This window comes from Grammomys surdaster, unplaced genomic scaffold (assembly GCF_004785775.1).
Source record: "Grammomys surdaster isolate TR1022 unplaced genomic scaffold, NIH_TR_1.0 371, whole genome shotgun sequence".
NCBI lineage: Eukaryota > Metazoa > Chordata > Mammalia > Rodentia > Muridae > Grammomys > Grammomys surdaster.
Window position 1 is genome coordinate 6402408 of NW_021604790.1, and position 19012 is coordinate 6421419.

Consider the following 19012-nt stretch of genomic DNA (forward strand, 5'->3'; position numbering starts at 1 on the left):
TGTGTCGGCTTTCAAGCCTCATGCTGACAGGTATGGAAGCTGGCCTAACAGCACAGGGCAAGTCCTCATCCATACACAGCACAAAACATCTGGGGTCACAGTGAGATCTGCTGAGCTGGGGACCCTCATGTCCCTACCAATGTGTGCCATCTGGCACCTCCGTCCCCTGGGTGGACGATGCCAGTGGATGAGTGCTGCATTGAGCTCTGGGGTTCTAGAATGAATGAACCCTCTGCAGCACACAGTGCAAGCTGCATTCTGCAGCTTCAAGTGAGTAATTCAGATAATGCTGCCTAGGCTATAGTGTACCAGATGCTGTGGAGTCTGATTTTTGACTAAATAGCATTTCTATCACTCAAAATGGGAGCTGTGTTACGTGGAACCCAGGACTACTGTGTGACTAATGTTTGGCTCGGATGCAGGTTTTACAACTAAATGTGTATGATATGCTTTCGACCTCAGGATGTCTACAAGAACTTTAGAGACACAGTATCTGTCCTCAGAAAAGATGTGTAGGATGTGAGAGACTATTGGCTTTAAACACAACTCAGAATTCCAGAAGAGTGTGCTATCCTCTCAGAGAACCACTGAACAGGCTCATTCCAGTTACACTGCCTCTGGTAAAAACCACTCGACAAGGGTGCCTAAAGTCAGACACAAGAGAAAGGACATTATTTTCTTGTGGTCTGTCTTGGTCTCGTTCTCTCTCCTCTCTCTCTCTCTCCTCTCTCTCTCCTCTCTCTCCCCTCTCTTTCCTCTCTCCCCTTTCTCTCTCCCCTCTCCCTCTCTCCTCTACCTCCCCCCCCCCCCGGGGTCTCATTTTGTAGTCCAAGCTGGCCTGGAACTCGCTATGCTGCCTAGGTTGGCTTCAGACTCAGGTTAAGTCTCATGCCTCAGGTTCTCACATGTTAGGATTGCCAGCATGAGCCACCACGCCTGGCTCAAATGTTTTATTTCTTGTTAAAATAATCATTATCGGCCGGGCAGTGATGGCGCACACCTTTAATCCCAGCACTTGGGAGGCAGAGGCAGGCGGATTTCTGAGTTCGAGGCCAGCCTGGTCTACAGAGTGAGTTTCAGAACAGCCAGGGCTACACAGAGAAACCCTGTTTCAAAAAAACATAAAATAATCATTATCACTTCTGGCAACTTCCAGCAATCAGTCAGCCTATTTGTGGGTCTGTCTGTTTGTCTCTTTTTGCCTGGACATATATGTCTGTGTTATACACATGCGCCATGCCTACAGAGGTCAGAAGACAATAGATGGCCTTGGAAGGGGAGTTACAGATGGTTGTGAGCCTCTATGTGGGTGCTGGGATTTGAACTCTCGTCCTTTGGAAGAACAGCCAGTACTCTTAAAGGTTGAGCTATCTCTCCAGGCCCATTCCAGTAGTTTCTCAAACTACCTGCAAAGCAGGCTGATTGCTATCACTTTGGAATAGTTAAAAGAATGACACAGATGCCAGAGGCAATTGTAAAAAGCTTTCAGTGAAGAGTAAATAAGCATATTCAACAGCCCTGGGTGGGGACCTCACTCCTTAGAATGCATTAACTTTATTTTACTTTTAAGAAACCGGTCGGCATAACCTGCGCGTGCATATGGACACACACACCCAGGACAAGACCTAGTCATGGTATATTTGGCTCCTAAGAAGATCAGGGACCTAGGTAAGGGTGGGGAGAGTATATACACTGGCCCAAGCTGCACCAAGTACATTGCAAAATCACCCCACTACCCATTTAAAGGGTCTGTCATGTAGGATGCATTTCTTCTGACTTATTTAAAGGCCATTTACAGGTTTTCCTCTAAAGTTTAGACTGCTCAGCATCTGTCTCCTTCCCCTCCACTCCCACAGCGCTGGGGACTGAGACAGCACTGGGGACAGCCTAGGTACTCACACATGCTAAGTTCTTCCACTGAGCTACTCTCCCAGGCCTTGAAACCCATTTGGTCTGCCTTGTTGCCCCAAAGTGGTTTAACTACAGTGTGTGACAAGGCGACATGCTGTCTGTAGAAGCACAAGGTTGAAAGAGCCCATAAATGGCTTTCAAAGGGAGCTTCAGACTAAAGCAACCTAGATTTCAGTTTTTCCGTCCTGCTCGCTGGATACCACTATAAGCAATCTTCCCACTAGAAGAGGGAACTTGTAGAAGTTTCCTAAAAGCACAGTCACTTGAGTGGGCCCTGGGGCAAAGCCATGTGTGGCTCGAGGCCTGGAGAGGTGGAGGAGGCTAGAGAGGGAACCTGGAGAAGAGGCTGCTGCAGGCCTCTACACAGTCCACTCCAGGGTGTTCAGTATTAACAAAGACATCGGTGTTTAGTAATAGCCACCACATGGACTGCCTTCTGTCCCTTCTCTCCTTAGCCTCAAGGTGGCCACACATGTTCATGGCTAAGGACCAGAGGAAGCAGATTTTAGAAGTGCTTCTGGAACTAGGTTCTGGTATCGTGCACGGGCTTTCAGGGGGTTTCAATGCTTCAGAACTCTGAGCCAAACAATGACCATAGAAATGTTTTCTCTGTGATAAAGATGGAGTCTGGAGTCCTCAGCTTCTCCAAGGGTTCATTTCTCAGGCCTTTTTCCTCAAAAAGGAAGGGCTCTGAGGTTGTAATTTCTCTCTGCATTGAAAAGTGATGGCAAATTACATATTAATGTGTATTTTAACATCCTCACAGGAGAAAGACAGAGGTCACATCCAGGATTCTTCTATGAAATGACGGGTTTAGAAATACATTCTACCATGAAAGCCACATTCCCAAAGAAAGGGAGTCTTTTCAGTCTAAAGAAACATGGCATCCCGTGAGCAGTCAGTTTGTGGATGTAAACCGAATGGAAAGCCAAGACAGCCAGAAGAACAATAGTCACTGTGGAGTACATCAAAGACAAGACTCAGACCAAGCAGTCTGCTGCCCACCTGTGTTCGCCTTGCCTTTCCAACAGAGCCTGAAGCCCTGTGCTGTGGTGCAGCTGTTTCTGAAAGGTGCTGACAACCAAAGCAAGCTCTGGCCCACTACCATCTAGTAGATACATTAAAAAAAAAAAAAGTTCTGGAGATCAAATCTAGATCAGGCTAGATCAGGACCCCAGCATTTCTCAACGGGGAAGTCTAGGAGACTCTGTCAGCAGAGTCTCACCCCTGCTCAGCCTCCCCGAGCCCTCGGACTGTGCCTTCGTCTGGAAACATGGTGAAATGACATTGTCTTGTGGCTTCGGATGGGACCAAATGAGGCTCAGCACACAGGGTGTGAAATGCTACACAGGGAGTTGATGAATACCACTCACCAGAAAATACAAATCCAAAGATTGCCGAATCCAAATACATTTTAACAAATAGCGGAAAAATGAAAGGAAGACAGCAGATACGAGTTAGATTGTGTACAGCAGGTACAATTCTCCAGTTATCAAAACAGGAACATTTCAACACATAACCCAGATAAGTCAGGATAACCTAAGCAAAAGAATGTCCTTGAAGACACAACTCAACCTCCTTGGTCTATTAGCAATGAAAATCTAGAGGGTCAGTCAGCTTACCACTAAGCAAAGAGCCCAAGAGCCAGGGTCTTGCACTTAGTTCACCGTGGCAGTTCCAGCCACTGTAGCTTAGTCCCTGCAGAGGGACTCAGGATGGGAGGGGCCGTATCCTTTAACTTGGCTAAAACAGTATTACCATTTAGATGTGTAACCAGAACAGTGACTTTTAAGGTGTTAAGAATCTGGGCATCAAATCTGGGGTAGGGTGTGTATTTGGGTGTTCAGGCTCCATTAATTACCTCACAATTCTGAAATATTTCCAAATCAGATTAACTCTGGGTAACAGATATACTATCTACAAAGAGAAGAATTTACTAAGCAAATCAATATTGTATTATTTCGGGAAAGTGCTTCTCAGAACACTTGCGGAGCATCCTCTTAGCTGCAAAATCAACCATCTCGTTATAAATAATTCTGAGCTGGTGATTAAAGTGGTAGATCCCCCGGGGACCTTAATCTGCTCCACCCATTGCCTTCTGTGGCTCGGAGCTGTGGTAGGCTTCAGAGTAAGGACTTGATTTGCAGAACGGTTTATGCTCAGATGGGTCTCTCCTGCTTGCCTGTGTCAGTGATGCTGGCTGAATAACTAAGACAGTGTCACCCCTGCCACTGCTAGCACCAGCAAACGGCCATTGTATGCTGCTATAGCAGTCCCTGGGTGTGAAGGTCACTCTGTGATCAGAAGTGCTGACACTGACCTGCCGGCCATTCAGGGGCTCCCACGCCCCAACCTGCCTCTCAAAGGCTGCATGGAGAGGCTGGGCCCCCAGGGTTGGTTAGTAAATTCATATATAGCCCCTTACCCTTCTTTGCCAATTTCTCCAACCTTCAGGGCTTCAACAAGAGGCTCTTTACCTAGTTTGGTCAAGTTCATTTTGGTCTCGAGAGTCATCAGAAAGGACCCATTGTAAGACATTTCCAAATCGATCCAGAGTCCTAGAGAGACAGTTTAAAAAAAAAAAAAAAGGTTTTGTTTTGATTTTCTTTTTTGCCTCCCAAGAAATATGAGTCTAAACTACAGTATCAAAACTGTTATTTTCAGGACTAGAAAGATAGTTCAATGGTGAAGAACACTTGCTGCTCTGCAGAAGAGTTCAGCTCCCAGCACCCAAATGACGGATTACAGGCATTATCTAACTCCAGTTTCAAGGGCTCTGACACCCTCTTTTGACCTTGGAGGACACCAGACATGCATGTGGTGCACACAGGCACATGTAGACTAAATACTCAGACACACAAAATAAACCCTTCAGCGTTCTTAAGTTAGCATTAAAGTCAACATGTGACTTGTACTGACAACAGAGGGGTGAAAAGCGTGCGGTGCTCTGCCATCAGAACGTGTGAGGAAAGACTTCAGTGGTTTGCATGCTGGGCAGTGGCCAACACGGCCACTCTGGGGGTCACAGTGAATCCAGTGCCCACGTGGATTCTGCAAGGACTCCATCCTCTCTCTCCCTCCTCGCTGCCTCTCTGGCTTCTCCTCCTCACAGTAAAGAAACAAATACCCGGAAGGCAATGGGCTGACCCACAGCTCTCCCAGGAAGGGTGGCCAATGTGCTGCTGTTTGCCAAGTGAGGAGACTTCACTGTGTTCTGACTGACTCCATAAGACAGTCACCAGTCATCAGTGGGCTGGGACTTAGTAGTAACGAGCTGTTGGGGATCACTCTTGTAAGCCTCTCACCTCTACCTAGTAGACCAAGCCTGACGCCCTGAGCCCACATGGGATGGGAAAGGAAGAGAATGGACAAGTTGTCCTCCCACCTCTGCGTGCAGAAGCCACCCCATCCTACCTCCTCCCTGCCAACAATAATAAGTGGTTTAAAAACAGAAAAAAACAGCCCCATAAACTCACTGTGCTCTCCTGTTCTCTCTCTCTCTCTCTCTCTCTCTCTCTCTCTCTCTCTCTCTCAATCTCTCGCACCCCAAATTTTTAGATGTTTTTTAAAGATTTATTTATTTATTTATTTAATTTGTGGGTTTAAGAGATGGCTTAGCGATTAAAAGTACTGGCTGTTCTTCCAGAGATCATGAGTTTGAGTCCTAACCACCCCATGGTGGCTCACAACTATCTGTAATGGTATCTGATGCCCTGTTATCAGTGATAGCTTATTCATATACATAAGAAAAAAAAGAAAGAAAGAAAAGATTTGTTTTATTTGTATACACATAAGGTATGTGCACTGTGTACATGTCTGGTGCAAGAGAATGTCAGAGAGGATGTTGGAGCCCCTGGACCTGGCATTACGGATGGTTGTAAGCCACCAGGCAGGTGCTGGAAACTCAACCAAGGTCCTCTGCAAGACCAACTAGTGCTCTTAAACCTCTGAGTCATGCCTCTAGGCCCCCAATTTTTAAATTTTTAGTATCCATTTGTTTCTGGAAATTACCTAATAATAATAAAAACAAAAGGACTTCCAGGAGCATCTAGGTAAATCTGGAGAACCACTTAATGCCAGAGTTTTAAGAATTTAGTCATCAGAAGGACATTGCTGCCAATAGCTCATCTCTCATTTCACCAGGATGGCTGCCACTTGAGCAGCATCTACACAGATGCCTCCTAACTCCTCCCTGTCAGCACAGGAGGGGACGGCCTGGGAGAAGCTCCGTGAGATGCTTCTTACTCTTGGAGCTCCATAAGACCTCATGGAAATTTAATCAAAATGCAATCCTTCAAGTGGCTATTTAAATGCTAATAAACTTTTATAGATCCTTATACGACAAGTGACAATATGTAAGAGGAAGCAGGAAATTAATCTCACACCATTCTTCATACATAGCTGCATTTTCAGTCCACTGCAGTAAACAGCCCCTCCCTACGTGGCTATCCCCTAGATAAAAGCACCGTCCAATCTAATGGTGCAATTCTTCACTAAAGGCAGAATAATTCCTATTTGGTTTCCAACAAATTCTTCCTGTTACTGAATGCAATTATTCTCCGTGAATGACTTGGTTTAATTAAGTGGCACAGGTCAAGAGTGATTATCTTCTTTTCGGGAAAAACTGCTTTTCTAGCTTACAGTAAGCAGTTAAAAAAAAAAAAACCATTAGTTAGCTTACTCTTCAAAATGCTGTTACTGTGGAGATAAACGGTGCATCTGCTTCAGGAAAGACATTTAGTCCTTAACCACTTCCAGGAGAAAGGGATCAGTCTAAAGGGCCACGTAGGAATTTTAACTCACTATAAAAAGGACGCTAATTTCTTTTGGAAATCCTGGCCACGTTTCCAAATAATATTAATGGCATGAACTGTCTTTGAAAGCTGTTATATTAAGAGTACTGAGACTTTACTTCTTCCAAAATGAGAGGTTTTGTTGTCTTTCTTTTCCCCAAATTTATTCTTTTTAAAAATTATGTATATAAGAGTGGTAGTGGGGGGGCAGGTATGTGCAGGTGCAGTCAAGTCCAGAAGAGGGCATCTGGACTCCCTCCCCGCCCGCCGGCCCCCCTCCCCCAGCTGGAGCTGTGAACCACCCAACTTGGATACTAGGATTCAAGCAAGTACTCTGGAAGAGACCAGTACATATGGGAATCAGATTTCCTGGAATTGGAGTGATAGCCACTGTGAGCTGCCCAAATGTGAGCACTGTGACCGGAAGTGCCCTTTACTAGTGACTCAGTTCTCTAGTCCCTGGCTATCTGGTTGTTTGTTTTGACTAAAAACAAAACAAAACAAACAAACAAACAAACAAAAAACCCAAGTATTATTGTGGGCACAGGCTGGTTCAGGCCCCAGTCGCATGGGCTATGCTCTCTCCTCCCACCTCCAGGAAGGCCAAGTGAAAGGCTTAGAGGTCCATTACACGATCTAGGGCTTGAGTTTCACTCTAAGTTTCTTGACCTCTGGGCAGAGGTCTCACCTACATACAAAGGACACCAAACTATCTTTTTTTTAGGAAGGATTGCATGCAGCCAGCAGGTCTCACGCTCTGGCCATCCTTCTGGCTGCAGCTGCTACAGGGTAAGGCTGTACAAGATAACCAGAGACCTACCTCAGGAGGAGACCTAAATATGATCAGATATTTATGGTGCATTTGCTGTGTTCTTATTTTTTTCTATTTTTTTTGTTGTTACTGTTGTTTGAAACAGGATGTCAGGTATTCCAGGATACCCTTACTTGCTGGGTAGTTGAGGACAAACCTGAATTTCTGATTCTCCTGTCTCCATTTCCCAGGTGCTAAAATTATAAGCACACACCTCCTCTCTCAGTTCATGGAGTACTGGGAATCAAACTTGGGGTTTGTTCATACTAGGTAAACATTCTTCCTCCTGAACTGTATCTCTGGTCCAGCGTCTGATTTCATACCCCTTACTATGCATCATGAGGTCCACCCACAGCCTAAGATGAATTCAAGAATGGGCTGAGAACTTAAAACTGATATAAACTGAAAACAAATATTTCAAATTAATATGATGCAGAAATGTAGAAAAGGAGACTATTAACCATTACATTGAAAAAGATGCTTCTATGGCAATGACTAGCAGCCTAGAAACACACTGAAAACCCAAGAGCATGCGCCTTTCAGAGCAGAGGCCTAATCCCACTGCTATGTCCCAGGCCCTGACTTGCAGGCCACAGGATGAAGTGAACAGCAACTAGGAAGCCTGTCTCTGCCTTGGGAAAACGTGCAGATATGGTGACAATGTCAAGATGGGGTCAGACATCAGAAGTGGCAGCTTACCCTGAACGCAGACAGCTACATGCTGCTATTCTAGCCGCGCTCAGGGACTAATCACCAACCAAATAACAGTAAGGCTCTTTGTACAAGGCTCCGGCATGAGCTCAGTGTTGCTGACAAGGGCGCCACAAAGAAGAGACAGCTCATTCCCTTAAAGTGCTGAGCTCTGAGTGAGCACCATATCCATCGACAGGTGCTGTAAGGAACCCGTCCTAAGGAAGTCCATGATTAAGATTAAAGATGAGGCTGGAGAGATGACCCTGTTTACTCGGTAAAGTGCTTGCTCTACAAGCATGAGGGAGGACTCACGTGAGTGTGTGTGCATGTGTAGTGACCTGGTTGACCCTTGAGCACTGGATCATGAGCCTGTAATCCAGTGCTAGGAAGTGGAGACATCCGTGGGCTTGCTGGCCAGGGTCTAGTCAAACTGGTAAGCTCCAGATTTAATGAGAGACTGGCATTTTAAAAATGAGATGGAGAGGAAGATACATGACGTCAGCATCTGGGCTCCACAGCCATGTACGCACACAGGTACAGGATAAAGATGGCTGCTGGGTGTGGTGACACATCTGTTATCCCAGCACTAGAGGGGCAGAAGCAGAGAAGCATCCTTTGTAACACGGAGAGTTTAGGATAGCATGGACTACATGAGGCCCTGTCTCAAAAAAAAAAAAAAAAAAAAAAAAAAAAAAAAAATCAGGAAAAAGGGGCTGCATGTCCCCAGACACAAGGGAGGCCACAGCCAGAACAGAGGACTGTGTGTGAGTGAGTGTGGGTGCATGTGTGTGAGTATGTGTGCATGCACACTCCTTAATAAGCCCCATGTCCTCCTGACTCTCCCATCACAGCCACAGAAAGCACGTGGCCCCACACAGCAGCTCCCGTCTTGCACTGTTAAACGCACTGGTCTTGACTCTGTGGCTGAGTTAACAGGGCTGCTTGGAAGGCGTTCTAGCTTCACCTCTGTGGCTGTGACAAATGCCCTAACAAAAAAGCAACATTGGAAAAGCAGGGTTTATCTGGATGATAGTTCCAGGCTACAGCTCAGCAGTGCAAAGAAAGCAAGGTGGGTCCTCAAATCATCACATGTAGTCAGGGGCAGAGAGGGAACACACGAGTGTCCATTCTCACACAGTCCAGGGACCAGCTCATGAAGACAGTACCACCCACCTCCAGGGTGGGTCTTCCTACCTCAATCAACAATCAGGACATTCCCCCTCAGACGTGCCCACAGGCAAACCCCGGCTACATAATTCCTCATTAAGATTCTTCCTAGTTGACTCAAGATTGTGTTAAGTAGATAGTTACAACCAGGGTCCCGAGACCCTTGCTCACGGAGCTGACCTCAAGCCTCCCCTACCCAGCCCACTTTCCCCTCCTTTTAACCATGGTGGGTGGTTTCCCCTCTGAAAGTGAGCATCCAGCATCCAGAGAGCAGAGCTTGAAGAGAGCGACTATTATAGGTTATCAAGGTCACATGCTGGGGTTACGGAAGATCACCCCAGGGACTGTTTTGTTCCTGGCAAGCAGACTGGTGCCATATGCTCTCAGATACCACAGAAACTGCAATTTCTTGGATCTGGATGTGCCTTTTGACAACATCACTGTTAGCTCTTCCTATGTTACAATTGTTCTCTCACCTAAAGTCCTCAAGGCTGACCCAATTTAATTCTTAATCGCTCTCCTTAGAAAGGTTTTTTTTAGGGGCGGGAGAGATGGCTCAGTGGTTAAGAGAACTGATTGCTCTTCCAGAGGTCCTGAGTTCAATTCCCAGCAACCACATGGTGGCTTATAACTATTTGTAACTCCAGTTCCAAGAGGATAGGATGCCCTCTTCTGACCTCTGTGGGTACTGCATGCACATGGTACATAGACATACATGTAATTAAAACATGCATGAAAATAAAATAAATATGTAGGAGAGTTTTGACTGCATGTTTGTCTGTTCACCATGTGTGTGCACGCCATCTGTGGAATCAGAAGAGGATCCCATACAACTTGAGTTACAGACAGTTATAACTATTCATGTAGACGCTGGGAATTGAACCCTGATCCTCTGCAGGAGCAGCACATGGTCTTGACCGCTGAGCCCCTTTCCCTCGGTTCTTGAGAAAGAGTCTCCCTCTGTAGCACAGCCTGGCCTGGGACTCACTTTATAGCGCAAATTGTCTTTGAACTTTGTCTGTGATCCTCCTGTCTCCCGGCAACCTCCAACAGCTGAGTCTACCTGCACTACTGCACCCTGCTGCAAACTACTGTCTTCCCACAACACAGCCACCTAGACCTACATCCATCCTTAGACCTACATCCTAAGCTTTCCAAGAGCATCAAGGGTAACAATAGTAATAGTAAAAATAACACCATCACCAGGTGCTGTTCAGACTGGCGTGTTAAGTCATGTATTCCTCATGACAGGTAGGTTGGTGCTCTCAGGGTCTCCATGTGAGGCAAGGAAGCAGAGTGTGGGAACTGTCCTGTGACCGTGGGTTTGAGTTTGGCCATCTCACTCTATGGAGTCACATCTGCACTGCTTCCAAAGTAGAGCAGCAGGCCGGGCGTGGCACAGTATGCCAACAGTATCCCCAGAACTTGGGGAGCAGAGAAAAGACGGTTGTTGTTGCATGTTTGAGAGTAGCTTGGTCTACATGACACGTTCTAGACCAGCCAGAGCCACACAGAGAGATCCTACCTTAGGATTTATAAAGTGCATGGCTAAGGCAAGATAGTCCAAGCAGCCCAAACAGCCCATGTGAACCAGAAGAGATTTTTCTTTCTTTTTTTTTTTAAACATTTTCTTTTTAAAATTTTTATTTTATCATTTTATGTGTACGAGTATTCTGCCTGCATTTATGTCTGTGTACCCATGTGCATGTAGGGTTCATTGAGATCAGAAGAGGGCACTGGACCCCCTGGAACTGCAGTTAAAGACTGGGTCCTCTGGAAGAACAACAAATGCTCTTAACTGCAAAGCCATCTTTCCAGCCCCTGGGAAGGATTTTTCAGAGGGGTATTGGAGTTTCACAGGAGTGCCGCCATTACCAAGTCATCCCAGCTTTCAATTTCCCTAGAAGGGAAGGCTCTGCCCGAGAACAGTAGAACCCCAAACCCCAAACTCATACAGTCACACACTGCATGATGACTTTTGGTCACTAGTGGACCACATATAGGATAGCAGTCCTGTGAGATTCTGTCACTTAGTAACACAACTGCCACCTAAGCCTAGGTAAAGCATACTCTATTGTTTACACAGAGTGGATACAGTCTCACAGTTGCAGGAACACATGATTGTTATTGAGAAACATCTGAGTGCATTCTTCATACTTACTTCTGATTGGGTCATACAGACATCCTTCAAAAGCTTGGGAATCCTAATTTGGTCAAATTCAAATAACCCCCAGGCTTTATGTCTTTCTTTGGTAATATTTTCTCCGTTATACAAGCTGGCAGATAGCTACACTTTGCCCTGAAAGGAGTTAAGTAAGCATCAAGTGGATTAAAGGCAGCAAGGCTTTGATCTGCAGAGCTGAAATGTCTTACACCAGCTCCATAAAACCAGGAAAGAAGCTGGAGACAGTCTCCAATTATCCTCAAAGCCTGGCCCAAATGCAGCCTCACATCTTCCGTACAGTTCAAAGCCACAGGGACACTAGGATGCGGCAGAGCCTGCTGTGCTCTGCCCAGTGCCACTTTCCTTAGACATTTCTGTTAAACCAGGAAAGGGCCTGCTGAGATTGGAGAGGTTGTGAGCATGTGAGAACCCTCAACGGGCACCTTCAGTAGTTACTTTTAACAGCCCAGTGATCAGGTTTGTGTAAGCTGGTTATTTACTGCTTGTTACTGGCCAGTTCCTGAAGAGACAGAGAGCAAAGGGCAGCAGGGAGGCCATGGGTCAGAGGAAGACCCTGCACTTGTACTCTGATGGGGCGGAGATTCTAGCTACACAGCTAACTTAGCAGCAGCACCCCTTTCAATACTGTGTCCCATGCTGTACTGGGGGCAGGGGTGTAGAAGAAGCAACCTTATATCAGGTTAGAACACTACTTGTAGAGTCTAAATCTCTTCTAGCTTCATTCTGTGGACCTAGCCCATCCCAACAGTAGTCAGACTGATCAAGGTGCAGACAGATTTCAGGGTTACAGGTAAACTCAGCATGCAGGGACCAGGTGGACTTGTGTCTTTCTCAAAGATCAGTGTGTGTGTGCCCTGACAGCTCAAACCCTGCTAGAGGGATGTGCAGAGTGCTAAGTGAAGTGTAATCACAGAACACTCACTCTCTTTGTATTGTGCAACAGCAGAAAACTGAGTTCACAAAATGTGATTTGACGGCCGGAGTTGGTCTATTCCTTACAAATTGTACAAAAGATTGATGTCAAATATCATTCTCTAGAAAAGCTGGGTTACTCCCCTCTACTCTGCTCCTAGGCCTCCTTGGGAATAATGTTAAGCATGATTCAAGGGACAGAGCTTCCCTGACAGGGGATACTGAAACTGAGCTGAGCAGGCAGTTTGTTTGGCTGGGCTACCTAGCAAGACCCTGTCTCAAGGAAAGAAAGAAGGAAGGAAGGAAGGGAGGGAGGGAGGGAGGGAAGAAGGAAGGAAGGAAGGAAGGAAGGAAGGAAGGAAGGAAGGAAGGAAGGAAGGAAGGAAGGAAGTTGGTCGGGAGGAAACAAACTGGTGGGGTTTCCCTGTGTGCCAACAGCTTTTCTGTCCACCCGGCTCACCCAGCTTTTGTGGTTTCCTGATTCCTACATACTGACTCTTCCCTGCTGATGCCCTTTGAAGCCACATGTTATAAAAGACACAGAAAGCTGTGCCATTAGTTGTATTTCTTCCACATTCTGATCAATTCTTTTCTTTCTCCAACCACAAGATTAGGCATAAATATTGTGACCATGGCAAGCCTAAGTCCAAGAGCTATATGCTCCAGCAGACAGATTTGGTCCTGAAAGAGTGCCTTCAAATATGCCTTCATTTTTCAAATCCTCCAGACCCACAGGAGTGTAAGAACTATAAAGATGCAAGACGTGAAGGTCAAAGACTTTACAGCTTAGAAGATGAGGCAGGCGATTCTGGGGCTAAGTGAGCAGAGCAGCGTCTCTCAGGGAATCAGGCCCAGTGCAGAGGGGCACGTGGAGCCCATGAGAGGACAGTGCCACTGAACCCTAGCCCACTGCTACACCCTGGCAAGGGCTATAGCTCACATAAAAGCTTGGAACCCAGCAACTGGCTTGAGGGTGCAGACTGGGAGCTAGAAAAAGGAAGCTAGATTTATTGCCACTCAGTTTCCTACCGTGAATGTTGTAAACAAATGCTGTCACTTGTAGGATGTGGTGGCTCATGTCTGTGCTAGGGAGGCCGAGGCAGGAAGATCGTGAGTTCAAAGACAGACTGGGCTACAGAGCAAGGTCCAAGAACAGCCTGGGTGACACATAGCAAGACTCCATCTCAATAACGAAACAACAAAATCAAAACAAACCAAAGATGGCTGCTGAGATGGCTTAGTGGGTGAATGTTCTTGCTGCCATGCAAGGTGGATGGTCTAAGTTCAAGCCCTGAAACCCATTTAAAGGTAAGAAGAGCACTGACTCCATAGAGTTGACCTCTGACCTCAGCTCGCACATTCCTCACCAACTCCCCAATCTCTCTCCCTCACCCCCACCCCAAGTTTAAAAACTAAAGAATGAGAACGAAAGCCATAGTACACATGGACAGGAGGTTAGGACTTCTAAGTACAGGCTTGGTGTGAAAACTGCAGCCAGCTAAGCATTTTACCACCCATCAGTCAAGTCCTCTCCAGTCAACTAGGCGTTACCTTGGTGATCGACATAAGGCTTGAAGGCCTGAAGGATTTTTGGCACAGCCACACCCATGTCAAGCTCTGTCAGTGTTAGTTCATTCATAAAGTAGGGGAGCTGCAGAAAAGAAACAAACAGTGAATGAGACCCCAGGAAGCTGGTAGCACACTAACGTCAACCAGAGCTCCAGGCACTGGCTGAGGAGAGAGCGGGTAAGGTGTTGGGTCACATCTTTATGTACGGACCAGAGAAGGGGAAACAAATAAACAGACAAATGCTATAATCTCATTCATAAGCAGGCACTAGGTGTGGACTTGGTCAGCGATGGCTGTCCTGGCTGAGGAGGTGAAGAGGCATCTGTAAGGAGTGGCATTTGACCTGACACCTGCCAGGCGGAGGATACATGTGGTAAGAATACATGTGGTAAGAATGAGGAACAGAGGGTAAGAAACTGTTACATTTCAAATTTACCACAGGATTAGAAATAACTGTGAAAACCAAAACTAAAGCCTAAAACCCAACCCCACATCCCCCTGTGGCAGGGCTGGCTATTTCTGTCTTCCTCCCATGCTCTGCCTGCTCCACAAAGGCACGTCTTTGAGGACTTTGCCCAGGAAGCCTGTGTCCAAGGTCTCTCTGGCTCCAGGCTGTATATGGCCATCAGGGTACACCAGTGACCAGGGGAGGGAAAATGCGGGGAGAAATGTTAGCATCTGCCCCCACACTCAGGGAAGGGCAGCACTCCTAGACAGACAGCTCGACTCCCACAGCTCTCCCCAGATGACTGATTAACTGCTCGCCACTTTTGCCCCTTCAGGGTGGGCCACAGCTCTCCAGCTCTGCTGACCCAGGCAGACTGCAGCCTCCCCTTGGGTTTCTGCACCTCCTCTGGCTACAAATCTGAGTGTGCCATCTAGTCCCTGCTGGGTCTAATGCCCCCAACTCTATCAGCAGGGATTTCTCACAGAGGGAATAACAGACGAGTACTGCCATCCTTCTCAGAATCCCCAAGTTACCCCAAGATCATACCATGACCTATCTATACTTCCTCTGACTGGATTTGTATTCTCATATTCTCTCTCTCCCTCTCTTTCTCCCCCACTCCTCCTTTTTTTTTTTCCTCCCCCAAGATAATGTTTCTCTGTGTAGCTTTGGCTGTCCTAGAATTTGCTCTGTAAACCAGGCTGGCCTCAAACTCAGACATCTGTCTGCCTGCACCTCTAGAGTGTTGGGCCCAGCCCCACGGCCAGGCTGGGTTTGTATGTTCTTAATCTTCAGGTCATTTGTTACTTTAGTGTAAGGGCTCCCCCATTCCCAGGATCTCAACGTAACCGTGGTTGGACTGAACTCAGAGAGACCTGACTATCTGTGCCACCCAGTGCTGGATCTAAAGACACATGCCATCTCACGCAGCTTAGCCTAAGGTCTGAAGTAGGGGTTCAGTACTTTTCCCAAACGGCTGGTTATCCCGTCGCTTATTATCCAGCAAGTAATCGATTATTTCCCTGATCTGGACGAGCACTTCTGGATACTAGCTTCCCACCACACTGGAGTCTGCACTGCAATGTTAACTACCAGCATCTAAATTCCCCCTATGGTAGCTTTATAATTCTGTGTCTCTGTCTGTCTATCTCCCCTGCCCCTTGTGGGGGTCTCATCATGTAGCCCAGGCTGGCGTTGAGTTTATGATGCTCCACCTGCTTCAGCCTCCTGGGTGCTGAGATGACAACCACGCACCACCACACCTGGCTATGATACAGCTTTATAGTTTATAAGTCCTTCTCTTTTCTTCCAGAATTGTCTAAGTTATATTTATCTAGTTAAGCATTAGGCTAACTTGTAAAAATTAAGATTTTTTTTTTAAACTTAACACACAGTGGGGTTGCACCTGGTCAGGGGTGACTGCCCTCTACACAGTGGATCTCTGCAGAAAGTGGGACCTGTCAGGATTTACCAGCTGGAGAACCTCACCTCTGCTTTTTTACAGGCATCCATGAACATGGCATATAACCAATGTTGTTTGAGACAAGTTCTCATGTAGCTCAGGCTGGGCTCGAATTCACTCGATAGCTGAGGATGGCCTTGAGTGTCTCAGTTTCCTGCCACTACTTTCCAAATGCTGGAGTGACACATGGGTGCCATCATGAATGAACCCAGGACTTCTTGCACGGTAGGCAGGCAAAACGGTATCACCTGAGCTACTATGTCCAGCCCTCAGTCACACATGTCTGAATTGGTGCTCCCTGTCTTAGACACCCACCCCCTAAAAAGCATCAATGTAAATGTGGTGGCATCTCTACCAATCTACAAAATGTCACTTGGCTGAAAGTCTGTCCCACCTGACAGGCTGCCACAGTGCTTTTTGTTTGTTCCTGGCACTGAAGAGGTGGCCTGGTGAGTAGCCTCTAGTTACCTCTGAGTGTTAGGAGTGGGCTGGCCAGCAGAGACTTCTGGGTCTGCTTAACCCCAAGAAGCTAGCACATCGCAACTAACCTCTCCTCACGCAGTTCCCCCTAGGTCAGCCTCTTTCAAATGCTGAAGAAAGCAAGAGTCCCTCCTCTGCCAGTCAACCAGAAACCTACAGGGTCCTGCATGAGTCAGGAACTAGGGGTCATGCTCCTTACCCTCCTGAGTAAACTCAACTAGGGCCCGAACCACCAGGTGTGTGGGGTGTGTTCTCATTTGTGGATGCTCATCCCCTGAGGAGCATCAGCCTGTGTGCAACGACAGCATCTGCCAAAGGGCACGAGCATCCCAAGATGGATGTGAGCCACAGGGGCCAAGACAAAGAGTTCACTTGCTGTTGGGGCAGAAATGCTGCTTGCTTTAAACCCACAGTCTGGATACCAGATGCACCTCTGGCTGACATGAGCCATCGTATGGAACCATGGAGGAAAGTGGCATTATCCTTCTGCCCTTTGTTGCTTCGGTCTCCTCTGTCTCCAGATCACACGTGGGCGGGGATGAGAGGAGCAGCAGGGAGAGATGGATGAAGCTGCCAAGCTTGACCTGGACACCGTTGGACCTCAACTACTTGCTAACTCAGTCGTTCTAACCAGAAAAGGTAGGAGGAGCTTAAGCTGTGGACTGCAAGCACTGTTGTGAGCAATGGAAGCAGGCTTCCCTAGACCTTCTCTGGACTGAGAGAACCTTTGTCCTCTCCCAGGGATGAGGCACCAGGACCTTCTACTCTTAGTTCGAAAGTTCATACTTCTGGAACTGGTGAGCATCCATCCAGAACCCAGGCATGCTCTGTTCTCTTCCTGCTCCAGGGAAGCACAGCCCTCCAGTGTCTGAGAATGGAGCAGAGACGGCCCCTCTATTTGCCTTGCCTGGAGATTTCCCAAGGTGACAAAGAGGTCAAGTACCATTTAGGTGGTTGCTGACATCCCGTCCCCCAAGAAAGAGGGACACTTAATGCTGGCTAGCAGGAGCCAGGTCAACCCTCAGCCTACCCTGCACTAAAATCTCCTCAGGTTAGGAGACAGCCTCTCTTCTTTACTGGGGAAGAACGAAGACTGGTCTGTAGAAGGCAGAGAGAGCTTGTCATAGCTCAACTAAGCCAAAAAAAAAAAAAAAAATTCTGTTTTGTCCTGAGGAAGGAAAAACTCAAGGCAGAGCTGCTCTGTGTCCACATCTTTCTTCAAACCTAAGTTTACCTTAGTCTGAAGTTTTCTTGACCAGGAGGCCTTGAACTCCCTGAGAGCATATGCAAAGTTTTACAAAAACGTCCATTCTTCTAGCAAAAGGATCCACAAGTTTCTGCTTCTCAAAGGAATCTGTAGCCCCAAAGAGCCTCTGACGTAAGCTACTGATCACAGGACTCTCAGTGAAGCCTTAGTGACCAAATTGTTCTCCCTGGCTGGACCTTGAGCAGGCCACCAGCTTACTTCTCAGGAAGCTCTACAGGTCTCTGGTTGGCAAGCATTCCCTTTAATGACAGACACGAGGACTCCTTAGGCATTTTAAACTCACTTTCAAACAGACCTGAGCTACCATCAGGAGTGTTCCTTCAGCAAAGAAAGAGTCCAACACAAAGAGACATCTGGCCCAAAGCAAAGGTCAGGTGGCAGACACATTTAACTGTCCTAGCTGAGGGAAGGAAAGCAGTTTGGAAAGGGGTCTTATGTAGTTCAAAATTTCTGCATGCCTTGGCTCACCTCAAAGCTAGGCCGAGTCTAAGCTGTCTCTAACTCAGACACAGATCAGCCATGGGAGCTCCTTTCTCCTAAACAAGCTTCGAAGGGCCACCTAGGGAGGGTAATGACATAGCAACAGTAGAAAGAGCAAACACGCAGCTGACTCAGTCTCTAGATACTTAGTTACAGATCAAGGTCAGTCTGTGATCCAGGTCAGATATGCATGTGGCACACTTAGATCAAGGTGTGTTTTCACTTAAGACTAAGGGGACAGAACGTTCAGAGGGGAAGGGGTGGGGGACCAGAGAGACCTCTCGTGTGAAAACCGATACCTTAATTTTGCTTAGTTTCATCTGGATTTTCTTCGACACCACATCAGACCAGTATTTCTCTCCCAAGAAGTCCCAAAATATTCTTCCAAGCAAGGCGTTCACCCAGGCTTCCTGTTCTCCCTCCTCAGAGGGTGGGGCCTCTGGCAACTGGCAAAAGAGACCAAAATTAGCTGTCAGAAAACTGGAGACTCAGACAGGTGCTTATTTCCATCAAGCCCCGAAGCCCCTCCTGTAGAAATGGAACATGTGACTTGTCCATCTTCCCTTTAAATTACAAGTCCCATGTCGTGCTGTTGAGCAAGAAACGGGAAACACGTCGACTGTCACAGCTGCACCTCTTTGTCTCCTCTGCTCCCGCCTGTTCTCCCGTGATCCAGCAAAGGCTGCACAGCCCTAGCTCACTAAGATAGCCTGCCCAGCCCACGCTCCCCTCCCAACTAACTCCATGTCCTAGAGTTATCTGTCAAAGCCTGCTTATCTTTCTCCCAGTTAATGCTTGGGCCTGCAACTGTCAAGACCATCCTCATCAAAGAGG

At 47.1% G+C, this 19012-nt stretch overlaps 1 protein-coding gene across 2 annotated transcripts in view; it reads right to left on the reverse strand.

Annotated features, from left to right (window-relative positions):
- The window catches only part of Tex2 (testis expressed 2), a 109738-nt gene that overhangs the window by 10361 nt on the left and 80365 nt on the right, over window positions 1-19012 (reverse strand). For both annotated transcript variants that reach the window (XM_028780617.1, XM_028780616.1), the window contains exons 6-8: window positions 18478-18624; window positions 14024-14123; window positions 4337-4469 (exon numbers count right to left, since the gene is read on the reverse strand). In XM_028780617.1, the coding sequence (XP_028636450.1) occupies window positions 4337-4469; window positions 14024-14123; window positions 18478-18624 (380 nt within the window). The remainder of the gene's footprint in view (window positions 1-4336; window positions 4470-14023; window positions 14124-18477; window positions 18625-19012) is intronic.